Source organism: Ochlerotatus camptorhynchus, unplaced genomic scaffold (assembly GCF_037179485.1).
Source record: "Ochlerotatus camptorhynchus isolate MF236.1 unplaced genomic scaffold, CSIRO-AGI_Acam_v1.1 ptg000576l, whole genome shotgun sequence".
Taxonomy (NCBI): Eukaryota; Metazoa; Arthropoda; class Insecta; order Diptera; family Culicidae; genus Ochlerotatus; species Ochlerotatus camptorhynchus.
Genome location: NW_027041057.1, coordinates 490927 through 515450, shown reverse-complemented (window position 1 = coordinate 515450; position 24524 = coordinate 490927). Strand labels below are relative to the sequence as shown.

The window sequence follows — 24524 nt, the reverse complement described above, 5'->3', positions numbered from 1 at the left end:
GCAATGAGCGGAATAAAGGCGCATCATCGATCTCAATGAGGTTTTCTGAGCACATAATTTGACAACTCGTTTTATTCAGCATTGTACACTGTTATAAAGCATTTATTCAATCCATATACTTATTTGTGACTCTGAATTGTTTTTTTTTAAGAGATGAACTAGCCTCAGGCTAAAAATCTCTAAAATAAAGATTAAAAAAAAAAAAAAAAAAAAAAACTCTGAATTGTTTGTTAAGGGTAATTTCCACTTCATTTCACTACCTTATTTGTATATCCTTGACAGATACGCGTATTTTCTGTGTCTGTTTTATATATAGTAGAAGAGAAGATAGTTTCCGACTTTTCCAATTTTCTTTAAAAATTTCAAATTTTCTTGCTGTAAAAATGTTTCTTGGACGGAGATGAACACATCAAAAAAATACAGCTCAAATCGGACGATCCGTTCTTGAGTTATGCGCGGTCTTATATATGGCACTCTGATATGTATATATATCAGTCCCATTGTTGCTTGATTTCCTATCCATATGGGACTGTTATGCGATTATGGGTAGTATAGAAGATACCGATAAATAACGATCTTTTTAAACCTTTGATACCTATAAGCTTGAAAACAATCTGAAAACGCTGATCACAATCGTCATACAGTTGATGGTAGTACATGTCTATCAATGTGCTTGTCGAAGCTCTCTCGATGATCATCCATCAAGTTGACGAAGGAAGCATAAAGCAACTGGTGAATGTCATCTTCTACGGTCTGGTCATTCCCAACAATCACGACACTCATCTGTACTCGTTTTGAAGCAGTTGCTGCTTCGCTTGCTTATGTGAGTGTATTGGTACGTGAGCCCAACGGCTTTCGTTTAATGTGGGTACTTTTTATTTACTTTTGAAAACATCTTCTTGCATGAAAAATGGGTTTTCGCGATGTGTCACATACAATGAATTAGTTTGATCGATTAAGTGCATAAAGGTAAAGTAAATTATCATTCAAGTTTACGATAAAAAAAACTGCTCTACTCACCTGTGATCTCGCCTGTGATTGTATTACCCGGCCAGTGAACACTGTGAAATAGTGCAGTGGACAGAAGATCCATTATTTCCATCAGAATAGAGGTAAGAAATTCACGAGCAAATCGAGGTTTGATTTGAGGTTACGTTACCTCTCCCTTTTATGTATTTTGTCTTTGATGCGTCCAATCCGCCTAGCTTCAGCCTTCAGTCTGATGTACGTTTCCGCCATCGTCTCAAAGTTCCGTGCCATTATGTCAATGTCATCGGCGAAGCCAAGAAGCTGAATGGACTTCCTAAAGATCGTGCCACTCGTGTATACCGTGCGGGACCGAAATCCGTACACCTAAGCACGAGAGAATCATTAACGGTCAATACTAAATAATGCTATCACATTATGCTCTGTATCACATCTTTTTCCTTTACATTTATCTTTATTTTTCCAATATTTGCAAACACCAGGTCTTAAAATTACCTTTAATTATTAGAAAAAAGGATTTAAATTGCACATATCTTGAATCAAAATCCGTACAGCGTTTTACGATTGAATCAAAATCCGTACAGTTTTGAATCGAAATCCGTACACTGTGTTGAGGATGAATCAAAATCCGTACAGTCATGAATCAAAATCCGTACATGAATGTAAATCGATCCAAATCAATGAAAAAAGAACGTGTTGCTATCTTGAATAAAGTATTTTTTGTAGTTGCTTGGCTAAGAGTCCAAAACAGCTATATTCGTTTAAATACACTAGTTTACAGCATATTTGAACTTTGTACGCTGATGGTCATTTCCCATGTAAAATCGTGCGCTGAATTCAAAAATGTAGTCCAAAAAATCTCAGTAGGATAGTTTTGGAGTTATAGGGGTAAGAGAGGCATAGTGAACAGGTGGGGCATAGTGAGCATCGCGCGTGCTTCAGCTTGGACTTCCGGCCGTTCAGAACAAATTTGTTGGCTGTAGGATCAATATCTTAATGATATTGATCCTACTACCAGTTGATTTGTTTCATGCAGTTGGAGATCCAGAGCCAAAGGTTCAAGTTAATTTATTTTACTTATACTTTTTTAACTAATGATATCAGCGTTAGATTAATTGATGCTCCAATCGATTCAAAGGAGAGGTAACTGAATTCTTTTTATTTAGGAAGGTAACTGTTCTGGATTTTTATGCTAACTAATATCATGTTTAAGGATTAATTTCTTCCAAATTTTATTCTATACCAGTGCTTTGGGTTAAATATTCTTACTGGAGTTTTCCTCCGATCGCAACTTCGAGGTTTTTGAAATTTACATGTGACACGGAACCAAATTTTGTTCATTTAAGTTAAAAATATATATGTTTATTAAATAAAAATATGAATAGTTCAAAGTAAATTAAAAACATGTTTTCAACAAAAATATGTATGTTTAAATTAAATTCAAAAGCATGTTTATTTCAACAATACATAATCTGGGTAATCAATTTTTAGCGTGTCCTTTTTTCCTTCTTGTTTACATTCGGCAAACTTAATCAAAAACGGCCTGCAAGCGGTGAAACCAAAGTAGAGGGTCCGGAAACCAACGCAAGCAAGTGTTCCAAGCTCGACAAAACCGGTGGAACATCACAATATTAACGTCAATCCGTCGTTTCTGATGCCGATCCCCATATCATCCTCACCCCCACCCGACGTCGAAAGAAAAACAGATCATCCCCGAACACTAAACTTAGAAAGAGGCCGGTATGAGGACCAGCGTCAGAAACGAAAAATGACGCTAATATCACAAAGTTTCACCGGTTTTACTGAACTGGATCGGATCGGACACCCACCCCGACGGCCTCCCGGATCCAAACATCCATAGACTTTCCATAATAGCAGAAATTTCCATTTATTTGCTATCCATTTTATTTTGATTTATTCAGCATGCAAATGCTAAAATAATCTCAAAATATGTTTGTTTATTTTAAACATGAAAAGCATGTTTAAAATAAACATATTAATTTTTGATCGCATAAAGTTTTCAAATAAATCAAAAATATTCACGTTTATTTTCAACACGAATATTTTTAAAATAAACGTAACACTATTTTTGTTTTAAACATTATTATCAATGAATTCAAACATAGAATACGTTTGAAATCAACCTAGTTTATGTTTGTGGCCAGAACAAACTGAGTTTACGTTTAAATTTACCTCAAATATTTTTGTTTCGACGGTAAATTTTTCTGCGTGGATAACGTGCAAGATGCGCCATACTTTGAAACTCCACCAACCCACTGGCATCAAGCGATAAATTAACCGGTTCCTAAGATGGTAGCCCTATAATGGCGGATAAGTAAAAGAAAAATACAACCATCTTAAAAACCAACAAAAAAAGACTATGAACTGACATCAAGGATTAGTTTTTCGTTTTGTGCATGAAAATTAAAATTGGTAAAATAACGACTTTAACTTAATTTAATTTAATACGTCAAAAGAGTAATAATCATAAAAATACAGATCTTTCATGGCTTCTTTTCCACAGCTTTCTTCTGCTTCTTCTCCATTGTTACCATTGCCTTTTCAAGTTATAATGCTTTCTTGCTTCCAACCCTAATAAAAATAACCATAATAGAGAGCTTAACGACGTATTCGGGGTATCATCAAAACCATTTGTGGGAAAGTTTACCCATCCGGGATAAAGTTCGTTCATGGTATTTGTTTTTTAGGGAACTTTCTTTGCTCTTCTTCCTTTTCTTCCTCCTCTTCCTCTCTCGCTCAACGTTTTTCTTTTGTCGTTCCTCAATCCTTTGTTTCTTTGCGTTCTCTTTATCAATTTTCGCCCGCACTACTTTCATGTTTATTTCCGGTCATTCCTCGCTGGTAGCTACTGCTGGGAATGCTCTCTGTCCCATTTCTGTCTGCTCTCTGTAAGGGAGCATCCAAAAATGACGTATCATATTTTTGATCAATTTTATACTCCTCCTCCGACCCTCGTAGCGTATTTGGCTATATCCAATACATGGCCGGTCACAAATTCTGAAACCCTCACCTCCCCCCTCAAATGCTACGTCATTTATGCATGGTCCCTAATTTGTATATGCGTGTTGGTGATATCCTGTAGGGGAGCTGCGTTGTTTTACTTTTTGGCTGGTTCTTGACGCTCTTCATTAAAAGATATTAATAATATAACGTTTACAATACGAATAAAATAAGAGAGTAGCGATTCAATACGGCATCTCTTATGGTGGTGAATTGAACGGCAAAATCCCTGGATGCTTCTTGGTAAGATTTCTCCGCACGCATCATTGCCATAGTCTTCTCCAAATCCTCCGGCGTGTATTTAGTTTCCATGATCTGCTGAAAAACATTGGATAAAGTAGAATCGTCATTAGTGATGCACAAGTGTACGGATTTAGAATCAGCTGTTATATATGGATCGAAATCCGTACAGTACTAATTTTGATAAATAAATACCATATGAACGATCCATTGCTTAGAATTGAGATATAAAACGATAAACACTAACCTTTTCGATCGACCTTCAGGAAACTACTTGCAAACATCACTGAAATACGCTTAACAAACTGAAGTAAATCCGAGAGATTTTCTTAGAAAATCGTTAAGAACGCAACCGATTGACAGAAATGCCCGACACGTGTTAAGGTTTTTATTTTTCTTATTTTAATTGCATGACATTCTGCTTAATTGTTGACGTAAACATTAAGCTAATGCATGAATGAACATGAATGTGTATTCATATATAATATTTACATTGTTATGATGCATATAAATTAACAAATTCAACAGGGTGTACGGATTTCGGTGCTGTACGGATTTCGGTCCCGCACGGTATCCCTGCTTTTCTGATCACACCTTCTAACGCGATGTTTAATAGCAGACACGAAAGTCCATCACCTTGCCGTAACCCCCTTCGAGATTCAAAGGGACTCGAGAGTGTCGCGGAGCTCTAGGATCAGTTTCATGGATTGACCCCTTTTACGGATGTTCTGGATCTTCCGGAGAACATCCAGGTTCATGTTTATGTCACAACCCCAAATTCTTTCTATCATGTTAAAAAAAAACGCGGAGCTCTAGGATCAGGATAGTGCATTTACCACTTTTACGGATGTTCCGGATCTTCCGCTGGACGGTCGATGGCCATCTGGGTCCATGACCCAAATTCAATCTTATATCACAGATCCTAATGTTAAAAAAACACGGAGCTCTAGGATCAGTTTCATGGATTGACCACTTTTACGGATGTTCCGGATCTTCCGCTGGACGGTCGATGGCCATCTGGGTCCATGACCCAAATTCATTCTTATATCACAGATCCTAATGTTAAAAAAACACGGAGCTCTAGGATCAGTTTCATGGATTGACCACTTTTACGGATGTTCCGGATCTTCCGGAGGACGGTCTTATGGACATCCAGGTTCATTTTTATGTCACAACCCCAAATTCTTTCTATCATCACAGTTCCTAATGTTTATAAAGAAACGCGGAGCTCTAGGATCAGGATCGTGGATTTACTACTTTTACGGATGTTCCGGATTTTCCGCTGGACGGTCCGATGGCCATCTGGGTCCATGACCCAAATTCATTATTATATAACAGATCCTAATGTTAAAAGAAACGCGGAGCTCTAGGATCAGTTTCATGGATTGTCCACTTTTACGGATGTTCCGAATCTTCCGGAGGACGGTTCCATGGCCATCCAGGTACATGTTTATGTCTCGACCCCAAATATTTTTTTTATATCACAGTTCCTAATGTTTTCAAAAAAAAACCGCAGAGCTCTAGGATCAGGTTCATGGATTGACCACTTTTACGGATGTTCCGGATTTTTCGAGGACCGTTCCGATGTGTCCTGGATCCATATATAGGAACCATGACTGTATTCTGGCTAATTGTGAACATTTGTGCATATTAATCTAAATCACAGATCTTGCGGCACTTGTAAAACCCTACAAAAACACATTTAAAAAAAAGTGTAACAACTCTTTTCAATTTAAAAAAAGTAGACGACTCTATTTTCAATCTTTTTGCAATCAAAACCATCTACAATCCCTAGGATTTCTAAAGGTACCACATTTTTTGAAATTCATTGAGAAATGGCTAAGTTATGCCATTGCAAACTTGCCGTTACACGTTTTTCGGAGGCATCGTATTCGGAGTGTTAAAAATGTTTCCCGTTATAGGTTAGCGCATATCTTCGGAGATGAATCTGTTAACATGTGCAAAAATCCGAACCTATAAGATGAGCGGCGGAGCGGTACTCATGACAAAGTTCAATCATAGAGGTAACTCTAAGACCAGAAGGTCCCGAAGAAACGAGCTCAACTTTTTGGCTCAGCTCTGGTACTATCTTCGATACTAATCGATACACCCCTTGAGCTAATTTAAAATCGTTAGTTTTGTATTGATTGTTGGTTAAATCGAGTTTTAAACAGCTGCAAAGCTATGCCACTCGGTTGCTCTGTGCGACATGGAAGTACAGGAGATTGCTGTCTGCATTCGAGATCACAGCATTTGCTTGTGGTCATCTGAGATGACTGCGCATAGAAACCGTCAATTGATTGAGGCCGTCAAATGTCCAGCGCTGCATTTCCGCGAATGTTAGAGGGGAAGATAACTGTTTGTTAGTTTTTAGTACAATAAACGAGGCAAAACGTTTCAACGATATTCATATCTTCATACCTTTTATTTGATAACTTGGTTATGTCTTTGATTGCAAGGGATCCACGGGGCAAAATTTTCAATAAAATGGGTACTCTTTACTCATGCATAGAAAAAACATGAAGGGTACAAAATAACCATTTTCTGAAGTATTCGCCAAATACTCATTAGAGAGTAAGTCTAGTTTTACTCATTTCATGAGTTAAGCCACTTTTCTTAAAAAATGAGTAAAATTTTACTAATTATTGGGTACTTTTAAGTTAGCGTGTAGGCATTGTTTTCATTTTCTTCAGAGTCAAGAAGAGTCCCACCAAGAGTGAAGCCAGAAGTACCAATCGAACTGTCAAGCGGGGTACAAAACAAGCAAAGTAAATAAACATTATTGTTCCCACAGCTAGTGAACTACAAGTATTGCATTAATTATTGGCAATATTTTAGTAATTTTAGATGAAACATATTTCTTCGCTTTATTTAGTACATTATGGTATTTATAAATTATGCCATCACTTGTTTGAACATTTTTTAAGGTTCTATAATTGTTTTTGTCTCCCAGAAGCTCCGTTACCGACAAGAAATTTTTCACTTCTAAATTAAAGTCATCCGATGCTAACGCAAAAAATCTGGTTGCCGTTTACTCTGACGAAAAATAAATCACATACAGTGCTGATTGTTCGCAACATTTTCTCTTGGAGTGACTCTTATAATAATAATAATAATAATTTCTTCTGTAGTTTCGCCTTTTCTCATCATCGTACTACCAACAATCAATAGGAAACTAACGATTTTAAATTGGCTCACCACTTTAGTAGCCTATTGGTCCCAAGCAAACGATTAACGTACCCTATTCTAGTTGAAATTCTATTACTACACTATGTTTGTTTTGATTCGCTATGAAAGTTTGACAGATAACATCAGGGGTGTGTGGATTCATGCAGAACATGCAGGGGTGAGTGAAATAGCTTGGGACTGCTTGGGACCGTTGTTCTGGTACTGAGTGAGCCAAAAATAATAATGATTCTCTTCGGGACCCAGTGGTCTTAGAGTTACCTCTATGGTAATATCGTGCCTTTACCAACTAGTGTTTGCCAAAACGAACCCTGCAGCAAACCAAAGCCTTGCTAATGATTTCTCGTGGAAGTTCAGAGAATTTCTCAGCTTTTAACAAAGCGAGTATCACGTCAGCATATTCCAACTTATTCCTAAATTTACCTTTTTTCGGACGCGGCCGGTCCAAATATTGCCTATTTGAAAAGTTTGCAAGCATCATCTGTTGGTTCTGTGAAACATCAGGTTATCTAGCAATAACGGAATAGCAACCACGGGCGGTTATTCATGCTCATTATACTGATGCAAAATTTGACTTTTTCGCTCCACAGTGTTAAGCACTGGTTTCAAATCGGGTCTTGATTAGCCTCCCAAAGTTACAACTCATTTGTTTAGAAACAGACTTCGCACAAGCCATTTGAAGTTTACATGTAAATTACTATGGTAAATCTCAACTTTTTGTTCATTGCCTTCTAGTATTTTTCCATATTGAGCTGCGAGACAGTTCGATAGCCATTCTTATAGAAAATTTTCTCAGCTACAACTTTGCTCAAGATCGTTTCTATGTAAAACGAGACAGGAAAATGTTATTAATTATTTAAGAGATTGGTAAACTTATGACATGATCAAGCAGCTGCTCTGTAGGCAACACTGTATTTTGCAGTGTGGCATAGTAGCCATGATTTTTGTGTCCTATTCAACGCCCCAGAAACACCACGCTGAGCAGTTGATTGAGCATGATCATAAGACATCAGCGCATTGAACCATTGATAACTTTCGATCCTTTCATTTAATCAAAAAGTGGTCTTCAGCAAAGTTGTAGCTGGGAAAATTTCCTACAAGAACAAATGAAAGTTTTTGACAAGAACAAATGAAAGCAGACCGATATGGTGAATTGTTAGATAGACATGAACAAAAATCTTGGTATTACCATAGTAATTCCCATACAAACTTCAAATGGTTTGTGCCATCTCAGTTTCTCACCAAATGGGTTCAAATTTTGAGAGGTTAGTCAGGATCCGATTTGGAATCGTTCAAGTATTGTGGAGCAAAAATTTGACCACCACCTTGATGCTTGGGACCATCATCTGTTGGTTCTGTGAAATATCAGGTTATCTAGCAATAACGGAATAGCAACCACGGGCGGTCATTCATGCTCATGCTCAACGCGTAATTAGTATTTATCTATTTTAGTATTGATGAGACGATCTATTCTGTGCCCTAGACTGAAAGCCCCTTCAGCAAAGATTTAAAACAATCTTTTTCCTAATTCCTTTCAGAACAGTAACCGCCAACTGATAAGATTTGTTAGTTTGGAATCGTAAAATTTTAAAATCAATTTAAATCCATGATAGAAACGTAAATAATTCTGATTCGGAAATTTATAGAATATTCTTGGTGCGTTATTAACGTAATTTTTTAGATCGTCCCAGTGTATGATACAAACATGACAAAAATCAGGATCTAAAAAAATTGTAAAATTTATCTTAGATCTTAAAAGAAAACATAATTCCTTCGGTGTAAAATTAAGCTGACTTTCTTCAAATGTAAGGAAGTGATAAACTTCACATCTCTGGTTCAAGTTTCCAAATAGACCAATTGATCGATTCTCTTCATCGACTTTCACTTTCGTTAGTAACTCCGGCTACAAAAACAATTCCTGACGTATTTATCGTATTGGAATCCACCAAACTATGTGTCGAAAATATCCACAAATGCCTTTATACCTTTGACAGACATTATTGTAGTAACGTTGTACACCTTTAATCAAGTACCGCAATCGACGTACTAGATTAAATTAGTACAACGATTCTACAATCATGTATGTCAAAGTTATTACAGGTATGGCGATCCAAAGAGAAAGTCGATGCAGAGAATCAATCAATAATCAATTATTGGTCTATTTGAAAATTTGTGCGAGAATTCTGGAGAGAGCCACGCGTCCCTCTTGACATTGTTGTTACTATATGATAACGTATATTGGTACCATGTGAACGGATTGCAGCATGTGAGATTAACTTCCAGAAACAACGACACAATCATTTGTCTCAACCACTAATGTTACATTCTATTTCTCCTACTTCAACACACAGGCATTCGTATCGTGCGAGCTGGGACCAAACAGCGTCGCAGGTGCCATGGTCGGTATGGGGGTAATGCAGTTGATTGCAGCGTGCACCTTGAGCATGCTGCTGAGACACACCAAACGGGTAGTCGTGATAAGTATGTTGAATATTCCTCCTAGCAAAACTGACGACAGTAACGCGATGAATCTCTCGATTTCAGTTGCCGGATTCATTTTCCACGCATGTCTCCTGCTGGTTCTGCTACGCTGGAAACCATCGCGAGACGACAGTGCCGTTCTCTACGTAATCCCAGCCGCCTGGGGAGTCTGCAACGCCGTCTGGGAGACGCTGACGACTGCACTGGTCACCCTGTCCCACACGACCAAGGTAGCCGAAGTGATGTCTCCTCTGCAAGCGCTTCGTTTCCTAGGCCTTGGCATCACCTTCGCCGGGCATGGAGTGCTGTGCGAAGCTCCAAAGATCATAATCCTTGCTATCATGCTGGTGATTTCTGTCATTCCTTACACCATGCTCGAGTTGAAGCTCGAAACTCAAAGAAAAGCCGCCAAAGTAAACTTATGACGATTCTGCGCACACGATTACTAATGTTTGCTGAAGTTAAAATACTTCTAAGTTCCCTGAGGAAGACCTGAGGAGTATTTTAAAGCCACGCTGAAATTGGTAATTGATGTTTTTGAACGAATCATTAAAAACACAAACCAATAAAGAGACAAACATAAAACCCCGGTTGTTCATGAACGGCAAAGTTAACAAATATCCAGAAACTTTCAATAAAATCGAAATGATATCTACATAACAACGGTAATGATTAAACTTGTTTGATTAAGCTCTGTTCAATTCCTAATCATGACACAAAGAACTTGTGAATTTAGAGATCATTCTACTCATGGCAAGACACTAACTAGAATCAAATATTAGAAATTGATCGCACCTTTTTCTGTCTCTAAAATTTAGGACTTAAAATCAAGGACAATGCAACATAATTATCTAGAACATACCTTCAACGTTAGCCAAATCACATCAACTTCCTTTTTGTGTGTATGTAAGGGTAGCACTACGAATCAGAATACTCTGAAACTAAGCCAATCAACCTATGAAAGCTGCATGAAACTTGTGCCAAGATGCCTAAAATAAAAATAAACCAAATAGGAGATCAAAGTAGGATATAGTGAAATTGTGTTGAATAAAAGTAGCAGTATTTTACAATTGAAAATACATTGTTACTTTGGAAGCACATTCGTGCCAATCGACATCCGGAAACTGTCTGCCTCGTTAAAACTGAAACCTATATAGGACGCATATAAGTAGGAAAAGAACAGATTTAGGTATCAGAAATGTGAAACCTAATACCCATTACCCATTAGGAGCTCCTGAATAGAATCACGAGTAGTGGAAGGCGTTGTGCTAGTATATCTGAAGATGTCTCATCTACTGCAGCATCAGATTGATTTGGAATTTGTCAATACTGCAGACGTTCTCAATTTTGTGTGTGTTAAAACTCAAAAGTACGACGGAAGACGAATTAGCTCTGCATTATTATGTATTAGTCGCAAGAGTAGCATTACATGAATTTGTGAATAAAGGACTAGTCGAAGACAGTGAATATAATTGTCGGGGATTTTTTGTTGCAAATAATGACTCACCATATTTACACAGACAAACAGATGTATCTGACGCACATTGCATCCATTAATTACGTCTAACTAAATTCAGAAAAAAATACCCCCTTCCCTTTCCCCACGTTTTTCTTATGCCTTATTAATTGCTTTTCAAAGATTTTGAGTCCCCCTCTGACGAATTCAATGTATCGCCTCTTAGCCTGTGTCCCAATTGTCGAGTTAAAAGTGACATTTCGAAAGTTATTTTCAATGTTAGAAAATAACGGTGTTATCGTTGAATCGGTTTTCAAACAGAACTCAGCAACGGTTGCCAAAATTTCTAGTCTGTCAGAAATAACTTCTAGTCTGTCAGAAATAACTACGCTGAATTTATTAATGGTGGTAAGCTCCAACCGGTATTATCCTCGGATTAAATCCCGATCAAGAATGTCCGGCTGGTTTGATGTCGACATCAGAGTTAATCAACATAATTCTGAGCAAACATTTTTCAGATCATACAAACAGGGACGGTATTAAAAGTTAATCCGAGTTGGAGCTTACCGCCATAAGAGACGACATCTTATTGGCAAATCAAAGTTGGCACTCGTGGAGAATAGAAGAACTATGAGAGTGATGATGGTTTCAAAATTTTACACGGTGAGGTATACGAGTGCAATCTTAAAATGCTTTTATTTTGCAAATGGAGCATTTTATTTAAATCCGGTTGATGCTATGTTAGTAGAAAACTTAAGGACTACTCAATAGACATATAATATAGAAAAAATAATTTCTTTTCAGATTTTTATGTGTAGACATAGATTTTAGCTTTTCTACAACTATAGCAGCAACCAGATTTAAATAAAATGCTCCATTTGCAAAATAAAAGCATTTTAAGATTGCACTCGTATACCTCCCCGTTGGAAAATTTTGAAACCATCATCACTTTCATAGTTATTCTATTCTCCACGAGTGCCAACTTTGATTTGCCAATCCATTTGACACGTCTTCTGCTCGATTGGAATGACTTTTCCTATGACTTTGACAATCGATTATTCCAATTTTGACATGTCGTCCCTTTATAAATTCACGCTCTTCAGCTCGGATAGCATCGATCTGTCTCTTTTATTTACACACATCTCGAAAATTAATGCCCCATTTCACCTGAAATTGCTATTTCCTGTATGCTGCAGTAGAGCAAACGTGGAGTAACAGTTTCATTGTGGTACGTATCGTAGAAGCTGATATTTCTGCTCTTAAAGTTTCGAAGTGGCTACGAGAGAAAGGATCTCACAGCGAAACACCAAATATATCATATTAGTACAATATATTTGGAAACACCTTAAACCAAGGTGACTGCATATAGGTGTTCTAATGTGTCAAATTCATGATTCAGCCATGTTGGATTTTTATATGGGACAGCGACCGCGTTTGTTTACAATTTGCTCTAAAACCGCACTGCCCCCTCCCCCACCCCCACGACCTCCTCGCCTATATAGTGACAAAGCTGTATCACCATGTATATACCCACCATGCCTTAAACTAGATCAGTGAATTCATTGTCGTGCCAGGTAAGAAGCCAGTTGTCTCCTCTTCCTCTTTGGTTTTATTCAGCATTGTACACTGTTATAAAGCTTTTATTCAAGATATATGCACAGACAAACAGACATAACTCTTAGAAGAAAATTCTTCCAAAAATATTGTCAAGTGCACTAGCACCAACAATCAATACTAACGATTTTAAATTGGCTCACCACTTTAGTAGCCTATTGGTCCCAAGCAAACGATTAACGTACCCTATTCTAGTCGGAATTCTAGTACTACGCAATGTTTGTTTTGATTCGCTATGATAGTTTGACAGATAAAATGAGGGGTTATTGGTTTTTCCTATGTTTCGAGGGATGATTCGACAAGCTTGGGACCGAAGATAGTACCAGAGGTGAGCCAAAAAGTTGAGCACGTTTCTTCGGGACCTACTTGTCTTAGAGTTACCTCTATGCTAGCACCATAGAGGTAACTCTAAGACCAGAAGGTCCCGAATAAACGTGCTCAACTTTTTGGCTCAGCTCTGGTACTATTTTCGGTCCCAAGCTAATCGATTCACCCCTTGAAACATTGGAAAATCCACTAACCTCTTATTTTATCTATCAAACTTTCATAGCGAATCAAAACAAACATAGTGTAGTACTAGAATTTTGACTAGAATGGGGTTCGTTAATCGATTTGCTTGGGACCAATAGGCTAGTCAAGTAGTGAGCCAATTTACAATCGTTAGTTTCGAATTGATTGTTGCTAGCACCATCTATCATCCACATTCCCAAGCATTGATGTGCAACTGGAGCATCTCTCGTTCATGCCATTTTTTCACCAGTTGCTTTTCCCTCGTTTTGTCACCGCGTCAGCTGTGTTGAATAAAAACAAAACATATGGAAGTCAGTGATGTCGTTTCTACTAAATTTTCCGTAGATCTATAGAATTGATTGAATTCTGCAGAAATAAGGATTCGTAGGAAAAATTCACAGAAGCTAAGTCTTTTTTTAGGGATTTGTTTTGTTTGTTTAGTGTGCTTATTCTTTTGCTGGCAACAATTTTTTTTAACAAGGTAATGCATCACTTTCTACCACTGCACATCACTTTAAAGTGTGTACAGCAAAAAATATAATATGTATCAATCAATGAAATTCATGGTGAAGTATTGAACATCAATAACTGGTAAAAGGGGTAAAAGTTGATAGAATATTACACTCATCAACATGATTTGTTCTCGAATTCTGTGTTAATCGTACAGCGTAATATTAGGAACGGAATGACTAATGTGCAGCACTTTTGATGTAATATTCAACAACTTTTTTTCTGTATTCGTCAGATGTGGTATGTGTCTCCAGTTGGATGCCTTGACCACTTATCATTTTCCAGAGCAGACATCTACTAACTAGACGTGAAAAAGAACTGGCATCACTGATAAGTTCGAAATTTGGTGGCTTGTTCAATGCTTCAGTGGCACCACCATGACAAATGCAAGCACATTCCCAACTAAAACATTATTTGCGATTAATGTGATTGTAAGTGTTATGTCTGTTTGTCTGTGATATATGGTTTAGCGTGCCCTGCCTTTTTTCCTTCTTGTTAACATTCGGAAAAAGAATTCCCCAGCTTTGCCACCCGCATAAACGCGAACCATAAATTGACCGTACCAAAAATGGTTAAAAATTGTTTATAATCCCTGCTAAACTTCAACTGAAATGGTTATGGAACTTTACAAGAACGTTTAATGATAAAGTTTTAACCTTATGTATTATGGTTTTTTGGAAGCGGACCTTACAAATAATGAGTTGTTAAGAACCATTACCATTCAAAATTCTTGTTTTCTCCATATATTTTCGGGAGGAGGACTATATTATAACCTTTTAACTTATGGTTTGAGAACATTAATGGTTATGGTTATGGTAGTCAGTAAAGTCCATGAATAGTTTTGTAACATTGATCAACTTTATGTGGAATATATCGCGAATTGGTTGCCTGTAAATTACTGATTACCAATTCATGATATATTCCACGTAAAGTTGAGCGATAATACAAAACCATTAATGGACCTTACTGACTATCATAACCATAACCATTAATGTTCTCAAACCATAAGTAAAAACGTTCTAATATAGTTCTCTTTTCGAAAATGTATGGAGAAAACAAGAATTTTGAATGGTAATGGTTCTTAACAACCCATTATTTGTGAGGTCCGCTTTCAAAAAACAATAATACATAAGGTTAAAACTTTATCCCACAAACGTTCATGTAAAGTTCCATAATCATTTTAGTTAAAGTTTAGGAGGGATTATAAACAATTTATAATTATTATCGGTAAGGTCAAGTTATGGTTCGCGTTTATGCGGGCAATCAACTGAAAACGGCCCGCAACAAAACCGTAGTCATGGATCCGGAAACCCACCTAGGTAAGCGTCTTAACAAAGTTCCAGCTCGATAGAACCGGAGGAACCCCACAGTATCGGCGTCACTCTGTCGTTTCTGATGCCGATCCCTGTATCATCCTCCTCCACAACTGACGTCGGAAGAAAAACGAGTATCCGAAATGGATTTTGAATCTATTCCAGCAAACAATTTTGTTGGTTTGATTTAAATGGGCTTCTTTATTGATTGGAAACTTCTTTATGAAATGAAACAAATAAAAATTTCGTATTAAATAATAACAGCCCAGTGTTTTTTCAGCGTGTACTACACTGTTTTTATCAGTGTAGAGTTCCACACATCCAGCGCGCTGCCGCGGCTCCGGGATCTAATCCCACTCTCACTCTGTGGAACTTATGTTTCTCGCTGAAATTCTCACTCTTGTTTTGTTGTTGTTTGCTCCGTTTGCTCATCTTCGGTGGCAGCTGTCAAACTTCGGCTCTTCGATGTCGCATCATCTTCATTCTTTTATCATTCACATCCGAATCCGACCGAGCTAATCGAACTGTGCGGGAGTGATTGGCTGACACGTATATTCTTCCTGTTGTGTTCTCTGGAAAATTAGCCGTATTTACCGCTATTTTCTGTTGGAAACGATCAAAAACCCGTTTATCGCAATGTTTCGCAAGTAATCTACCGGCTACCGGTGAAGTTGGCGTGTGTTTGATCGCGAAAAAGTGCCGAGAGGGTATCTCGGTTCAAAAACTGGACCGAAACGAAAAAAAACTTAGAAGAACAAGCAGAAGCAACAAGGGTTGCGGACGGAAGTACGGCTGTAAAAAATGGATGCACTCGGGATTGTTTTGATTGCGGTTCTGCTGGTGGTGATGGAGGTGAACGGTGAAGCGGTGGTGAATTCCGGTGGTCCACAGATGGTGAAACTGCTGGACGAACCAAACTGCCCACAGCTACGGGCGCTTTGCCCCAATGTTCCGAATGGGGCTGAAGATCTGAAGGCACTGGAGTGCATGCAGAACTTGTCCCAGGAACAAGTGGACGCCCTGACGGATGATTGCCAGCATTTGATCTGGAGCCACACGCTCGCCCTAATGGATGATAAGAACGTACAGCGGTTGGTGCAGAAAGGTAAATAAATGGCGATTGTTTGGATTTTGCATTATTCATAAGCAGTGCTGCCAATCTGATCTGGTTCTGTGTTTCAGGTTGTCCCAAACACTACGATAAATTTCCTTGTTCGGTCCAGTCGGATGCGGGTCAATTCTTGGCTTGCGTGATCGATCACCGGGATCTTATCAAAGGCAACGGCTGTCGGGAGTTTATTCAACGATTGGAATACGTAGCCTTTTCGGATTATCGGTTGATAGGGCCATTTCTGAAGGATTGCACCCGGGACATCGAGACGCTCAGTTGCGGACGGATCAGTAACGATAACCGGAAAGTGTCGCAAGGGGAAACCATTTCATGCCTGCAGAATCAATTGGACCGGTTGAATGGGGAGTGCAAGAAGGGCGTGTTGCATTTGTCGGAAATTCAGAGTGACGATGTCAAGTTGGATCGGCAGCTGTTCCTGTCCTGTGCAGTAGATGCCATTCGGTTCTGTCCGTCGATTCCTCCGGGGTCGCACATGGTTCTACGGTGTTTGATGAAGAACCGAAACGATGCAAGTATGACTGACCATTGCCAGAAGCAGCTGTTGCGAAGGGAAAAGCTGATAGCTCACGATTACAAAGTGAGTAAAGGATTGACGCGAGCTTGCAAGGAGGACATTAAGCTCCATCACTGTCGGCGGGGTGTTTCCGACGATAAGGATGTTCGGTTGGCGCAGATTTTACTCTGTCTGGAGGCAGTCCAAAAGAACAATACAAAGTTGGGCTCTGATTGTGTTGCCGAGATCAACGACCATAGAAGAATGTTGATGGAGGACTATAAACTTTCGCCGGAGATTCTGACCGGTTGTGCGGATGATATCGAAAAGTTTTGTAGTAATCTTGATGCCGGAGGCAAAACGATCCACTGTTTGATGGACCACGCCAGACCGAAGAAGAAGAAGGAACGTCGTGTGACGGAAGTTTGCCAGCGTGCCCTGGAGACGCTCGTTAAGGTGGCCGATGTCGGTGAAGATTGGCGTGTCGATCCGGTGCTGAGGAAAGCTTGCAAACCTGTGGTGGATGTTGCTTGTTCCGACACGGAAGGCGGCGATGCACGGGTCATGTCCTGTCTGATGGAGAAAATCGGCACGAACTTCATGAACCAGGAATGTGAAACTGCATTGCTACAGATTCAGTATTTCGTCGCTAGAGATTTCAAACTGGATCCGCAGCTTTACAGGTGAGCGAAACGGTTTCGTTATCAAATTAGAAATTTCTCAATGTTACATTATTTCAGAAATTGCAAGGATGACGCCATTCGGTTCTGCAAAGCGAAGAAAACGTGGGCCGATTTGGAAACGGGACAGATGGATCCGGAGCGGGGACCGCTGATCCTTCCCTGTCTGCATCGCTATGCCTACCATCCGGAGAAGGAAATGCAGCTGAAGCAGGAGTGCTTCCAGGAGGTCAAACGGGTCATGCGTCAGCGAGCACGTTCCGTCGATTTAATCCCCGAAGTGGAAGACGAATGCATCGACGATCTGGCTTATTTCTGCTTCGACAAAACCGGCAAAGGCGAGGAGATGCTGTGTCTGCAGGAGAATCTGGAAAAACTCCAGCAAAAGTGCAAGGATGCCGTAAGCAGTTTTACCGAAGAGGAAGCAGCACACATCGAGCTGAATCCGGTGATCATGACCGTCTGCGGAGATGCCATGCAGAAACACTGTGCGGAAATTCTCAAAACCGGCAAAGACGAAGGTGACATGATGGAGTGCTTGATTTCCTACAAGAACGACCCGGACATGCGAAACGACGTCAAATGCCGAGCAGCGGTCGAACACTTCCAGATCATAACGCTGAAAAACTACCATTTCACGTACAAATTCAAGGAAGCCTGCCGACCGTACGTGGCCCGTTTCTGTCCGCAGAGCAACACCAAGTACGACGTGGTGACTTGCCTCAGCGAGGTGATGCGAAACGATACGATCAAGGGGGCGAAGCATTCGATTCCGAAAGAGTGCCGCCAGCAAGTGCGGGCCCAGTTGTACCAGCAGCGGGAGAACATCGACTTCGATCCGAAACTAAAGGCCGCCTGTCGAGACGAGATCAGCACGTACTGCTTCAACATTCCGCACGGATCCGGCCAGGTGAATAAGAACAATGCAAGTGTGGTTTGTCCTTTGATTCATTCATTTAATGTGGTTCATGTTTATGTGTGTTGAGTCATCTTTCGGGGGTGTGAGTCTGATAATTTTATCATGATCGGATGGTTATTTTTATAAACTCAATTAAGTGATTGAAAACTTTGAATTGTGTGCCGGCAAACTACATTTTGTTGCTGATCGTGGTGAATACATGGAACTTGGCTTGTTTTTTTACTATTAATTTATTTGATCAGGCTCAATCGAATTAACTGTACAGAGCCGAGGATTCTTGTTCACTATACAATATATCTTAAAACTATACTCACAAGGTACAACACAATAAACACTTTATCTTCCGCTATCCAATAAGCTTCCTCGATCAGAACGGGAGCCGCTCCCAGTGGTTTCATTGTATGGCAGAATCGCCAACGGGGGGCAGAGCGCTTCCATTACAGCAATGGACGCAAAACGTGGTCAGCACTCACGGAACGGTTGCTTTCTAAAGTCGACGACGCATCTACCGAAAGAACTGGTGATGAAGAACAATGAGGAGTACCACACAATGGTTGCTGCCGAGTAAGCAGACAATCGCGTGACACACATCGAGAGTGGCCTGCTTCTGTCGACAGCCGAGTGAACACTGGGAACTTAGCTTGTTGTCCCACGTCTTTAATAGACTTGGAGCCTGGAGCCTTATTGCCAAGCAGGAGGCGGCAGGTTCGATTCCCGGTCTGGCCTAGAAGACCTGTTTTGGATAAGTTGAGTCAAAAGAAACAATCCAAAGTATGTCAAGATCATCAACACTTCCTGAATAAGGCGTTGAAAGCTGCAAGCGAAGGCATAATTTTTTTTTTTGTTTTTATTTCTTTATTAAGGAGAAAGCGAAGGCATAAGTTATTAACGAATATATAAAGATCAATATGCCTCAGACAGTCATATGCCTAGTCAATAAAGGCACGATATTACTAAGCAGGAGGCGGTTGTTTTTGATTTCCGATTCGGTCAAGGAAATCGTTCGGGTTGGAACTGTTCTCGATTTCCCTTGGCATAGAGTATCATCGTAATTGTCACACAATCTACACATTCATGCATTGGTTGGCATAGAAAGCTCTCAATTAATAACTGTGAAAGTGCATCAAGAACAATTATGCTGTTGCGACGTTGGTTGCACGTCATACGTCGAAGCTGAATGAAACTCGTCACAGAAAATTGATTATTTTATCGGGTTAATTCCATTGCGCACCTAATTTGACGAATACATTTTTTGTCAGCTTTCCTCAAATCGGTGGTTGTGAACATGGTTAAAAACAAGTTCAACAAGTGTTGACTTAAACTGTAGCAATCTACGATCCTGTTTGTACGTTGGTAGTACTGAGAAAAAAAATCTAGAATTAGTAGTTTTGGCAACACGATGCCTCCGGTAAAATGTGCAACGGCAAATTGGCAATGTTTAAAAACCCATTACTCAACAATTTACCGGTAGATTTTAAATCCGGATAAATCCTTAAAATATGTAGTTTCAAATGGCGCCAAAAGATTTAAAATTCGCCAATAAATGGCTGAGCTATGATTTTTCAAACATTGCAAGTTTCAAAGTGTTTTTATTTTACTTCATACGTGAAGTTTACGATTTTCAGAGTTGGTTGGAAATGCTATCCAACGTGAAGCTTTAGTGTGATAATTTATTAGCTAGAGAAAGGTCTGAAGATGGTATGTAGATAGTTCCGCTAGAGTACGGCAGTATGAAAGTTGACAATGAATGAAGGTCCATTAATGTGACAGTACTAGTCGAACGCACACTTCTTTACCTAGCTCATAAAATGTATAAGGAGACACACCAGAAAATTAATTGTAAATTGGCTCGCCGCTATTTTAATTCATATATAAGCAAATTCATTCATCTGAAAGAGCTTCGTTTTCTGAGCACAACTATATTTTTATCTATCCCATAGACATTCATCTTTAAATCAAGATTTAAATTGTTAATTTCTGACACTAAATACATTAGATGACAGCTCGCTCCCATACTAAGTCCCACAGAGGGGTTCTAAGATGGTGATTCTTCCTAATGTAATCTTAATTATTTGAAATAGTTCCAGGGCACCAAAATTGATAAAAATTTAGTATTTGGGTTCCATTTTTAATGCAGATTACGAATATGTATTTACCTCAATACCCCTAAACAACCCAATTCTGTATACAAATATGCAGGGGAACTTTCCAATTGCTACTGTGAACATTGTTCGTTGCTTTCTAAAAGATCGTTCTTTCGAAGTGTCAGTTATTTATCAAACCGCTGAAAATTAATGGGTTCCATTTGGTGTTCCTCCACCATGTCTTCCGGCTTCTCCCAAAATTTCATCTTGAATGCAGAACTTCAGATAATCTTTTGCTGGAAAGTCTGGTTTTGTAAACATGTGATACTAGATTAGGTTCCTTTTTATCAAAAATACACAAAATTTTCTCTAACTAGGTATCCAAAAACTATCGCAATGTTGTAGTTTAGTCCATTACAGCTTAGTACCAGTTAAGACAAATATAGCTATAAGAAAGATCAAAATTACATTTTCTGTATCAGACCAATCATCCTCGAAAAAAAAAAACATCTTTCAAGCTCAATGTTGTATGTGATTGTGTTAGTAAAACTTCTTAAATGTCTACATTTGTCCCACATTAGGTCCTGGAATGTCTTCAAACGCACCACGGCAAGCTGGGTGAACAGTGCCAGCACATGTTATTTATCATCAAGAAATCCGAACTGACCGACAGTTCAACGGACTACATCCTGCTGAGCACGTGCAAGGAGATGATCCATCAGTACTGCCGTGACACGGAACCGACCACCGTTTTGGGTTGTCTGAAAATTCACAAAGAAGAAAACCTATTCGACGGCCGGTGCCATCTGGTGGTGGTCAATCGGATGATCGAACAGAACATGGACTACCGGTTCAATCCGATGCTGCAGAATGCCTGCGCGCGGGATATCGCCGATCATTGCACGGACATCGTGGCTGGGGCGAAAGCGAACGAAGAACTGAACGGTAAGGTGATCGATTGTTTGAAGGTTAAGTTCCGCGAGGGAAAATTGCACACGGAATGCGAGAAACAGATGACAGAAGTCCTGCACGAGCAAGCGTTGAACTATAAACTGAATCCACTGTTGCAAAGCGTTTGCAAGGACGAAATTCAGGTACTGTGTAGTTCAACGGCTGAGGATACTGGGGCCGTGGAGGATCACGGCATGGTGGAAGAGTGCTTAAAGCAGGCCTTCCTTCAGAAGCGAATAATCAATCAAGCTTGCAAGGTAGAAGTGGCGGAACTGATCCAGGAGGGCAAGGCAGATATCTACGCCGATCCGATGCTGCAGCGAGCTTGTGCAGTGGATTTGCTCAAGTACTGCTCCCTTGTTCAGAGTGGCAACGGACGATGTGAGTGAACGGATGGATGGGTTGTTTCCAGTGGCGGCCCGTAACCTCACTTTTTACCTGTTCATCACCTTTCCAGATTTAATGCCATATTCATACTCGTACCCACTTAATATTCTATTTTACTTCGATTTCTATCCACTGCAAGCAATATTTTGATAATTGTTTATGTTTTGAGAGTTGGTACACAGGTAGAATGAGTTTAAGGAAACGCCACTGGTTGTTTCTAATGATTATTGTTCTAAAACGAGTTTGGATTTTTCAGTGCTGAAATGCTTGGAAGTCATCCTGCAGGACGAATCGAAGGCATTGGATGATGACTGCAAAAATACGCTGACAAAGCGAATGGAAATGTTCCGGAATGCTGCCGTGGTAAGTTACGGAACTGCATGGATTCGAAAGCTTGATCTTGTCCTCATCGACCATAACAATTGCAGGTGATACCGCAAGCGGAGAGCCTCAGCCAGCTGTACACTCAGGTGGTGGATTCGCCCTCGAAGCACTACTTCCTGCTGGTGATGTTTGGCTGCGTGAGCATAATCTTCATCTCCGGGCTGCTATGCGGTCGCGTCTCACGGCGGACGATCGCCATGAAAAACAAATAGTCACGGCGGTGCAGATCGTTTCGGCGCCCGAATGCCGCCAAACAACTGCTGATCGCTTATTTGTAAGTTTTCCGACTTTGGTTTTCCGTGGTTTTGCTATTTTAGTGGAACAAACCCGTTCGAGCCAATATGATTCAAGGAGAGTGTCATTCGTGGTGAGTATGGATGAATGATCAACACATGTCTGCCGTTGAACTTTCGTGTCTGTGTTAATAGAACTGGTATGATTATAGTTTAGAAAAAATAAATATCGCTCCTTCCAGCTACGCTATCACTACTAGTAATCCAAACTAATTTGTGTAAACGTAGCATTATTTTTGCGAGTAACATTTATGTTACTTGATTGTGGCGCTTGTCCTCGACCAACATTCTTTTGTAATATATTAGTTAGATATGTTTTGTATACAGACAGGACGAGCGCGAGACTGTGTTTTCACTTAAGTCACCTTTCTCCCTCCTATATGTGACTAATCCCCATTTCAATTGAAACAAAATTCTTGAAGAACAAAAGCTATACAAGTAGAAGTGAATCTATATGAAACAGAGAGCAACTAACAAGCGGATGCCGATGGCAAACATTATAGAAGACATTTTTATAAGTAGTTTTAACTTTAAAACAAAATCGTAAGGATAAATAATAAGAGAGTGGAGTAATATAAAGTTACAAAAGTGAAAATGTTTTTCCCATTTCTTCGAAATCCATTTCAAATGTTCTTTTATTGTTACTACTAGGGTGTCGAACCTTCCGACAAACTCGAACCAGTAATAGGCTGTGGCAAACACTGCATTCTGGTGTACATCCTGGCGTCATGATGATGCTCCACTACCGAACAACAACACTGATTCTCTATTCACCCAGCCGGAAACCTAGGAAGGATCCTTCCTCTCCTGCCAGCTGCCGACCTTATCGACCGATATGCCTTGTCTCAGGTTTATCAAAGCTGTTTGTACAAAGCAGTTTATCGCCGGTTTCTAACATCTGCCGAAGAAAAACACATCTTAATCGCGGAGCAGCTTGATTTCCGAAAAGGACGATCTACCGACTCGAGTAACAAACATTCCCAGACGGAACATGTTTGTTTCTAAAATGTGTACATTGGCATTATTAGACGCTGAAAAGCGTTTGTCAATGTCTCTCTGAATGGTATCACATCAGATGCCTTCAACATCTGTGCTGGTGTACGTACCTCAAGGAACTATCCTTGGGCCCATCCTGTTCAATCTGTTCACCTCTGATATTCCGGATCTCCGAAATGGTGGTACGTTGTCACTGATCGCAGATGACACGTCCACCGTCTACAAAGGAAGGGATGTCGGAATTTTAGCTGCTAAGCTTCAGAAAGGTTAGAATGTTGAACGCTGATGGCCGTAAGAGATCCAATGTTGTACGCATCGGCCTGCCCAGCATTTCCTCTGAAGGTGACTTCCCAGCAAGTGTTGCACTGGGCGTACAACGATACATTTGTAGAAAAGTTTGGAGCGCTTCGACTGATGGAACTTCTTCCCCCTCAACAATTATGAGCAATGAGCGTTTTAGGGTATCGACAAAGCGTTCTGCCTGGCCATTTGACTGAGGGTGATATGGCGCTGTACGAATGTGGATAATTCGGAGCTGCTGACACATCGTCTTGAATTCAGCACTACAGAACTGCGTTCCGTTGTCGGTGACAATAGTCTCCGGAATACCGAATCTGGCAAAGGTTTCCTGAAGAAATCTGATCGTGACAGCTGCTGTCGTCAAGCGAGTTTGAACAATTTCTGGCCATTTCGAATATGAGTCCACTATGACTAAGTACATTCCGTCAAGTGGTCCTGCGTAGTCTAGATGGATTCTCTTCCATGGACCGTCTGCCCTTGGCCACGGTTGAGATTGATAATGCGCCGGAGATTTTGCTGTACTGGCACAAATGCAACACCGACGAACCAGATCCTCAATATCATCATCGATATTGGCCCAGTAGACC

The 24524-nt window shown here is 39.9% G+C and overlaps 2 protein-coding genes across 3 annotated transcripts in view; both read left to right on the top strand.

Annotated features, from left to right (window-relative positions):
- Nucleotides 1-11362, top strand: part of LOC135713658 (uncharacterized) — a 51000-nt gene extending 39638 nt beyond the window's left edge. The window contains exons 5-6 of the mRNA XM_065236822.1: nucleotides 9786-9915; nucleotides 9979-11362. Of these exons, the coding sequence (XP_065092894.1) occupies nucleotides 9786-9915; nucleotides 9979-10340 (492 nt within the window). The 3' untranslated portion in view covers nucleotides 10341-11362. The remainder of the gene's footprint in view (nucleotides 1-9785; nucleotides 9916-9978) is intronic.
- A 4466-nt stretch (nucleotides 11363-15828) lies between these two features.
- On the top strand, nucleotides 15829-23236 carry Glg1 (golgi glycoprotein 1). 2 transcript variants are annotated; one of them, XM_065236799.1, is made up of 6 exons: nucleotides 15829-16423; nucleotides 16501-17626; nucleotides 17684-18533; nucleotides 21208-21958; nucleotides 22221-22327; nucleotides 22393-23236. In XM_065236799.1, the coding sequence occupies exons 1-6, from the start codon at nucleotides 16120-16122 to the stop codon at nucleotides 22558-22560; spliced, it is 3306 nt and encodes a 1101-aa protein (XP_065092871.1). In that variant the 5' UTR covers nucleotides 15829-16119; the 3' UTR covers nucleotides 22561-23236. The 2 variants fall into 2 exon arrangements, with proteins under 2 accessions (XP_065092871.1, XP_065092870.1); XM_065236798.1 differs by having other exon boundaries at nucleotides 17684-18548.
- Nucleotides 23237-24524: the final 1288 nt, after the last annotated feature.

Excerpts from the sequence above, each read along its gene's own strand:
- Glg1 (XM_065236798.1), top strand. The coding sequence starts at position 16,120 with ATGGATGCACTCGGGATTGTTTTGATTGCGGTTCTGCTGGTGGTGATG. Across the intron at positions 16,424-16,500 it reads ACAGCGGTTGGTGCAGAAAG|GTTGTCCCAAACACTACGAT; the intron begins GTAAATAAATGG and ends TCTGTGTTTCAG. Across the intron at positions 18,549-21,207 it reads GCCAGGTGAATAAGAACAAT|GTCCTGGAATGTCTTCAAAC; the intron begins GCAAGTGTGGTT and ends GTCCCACATTAG.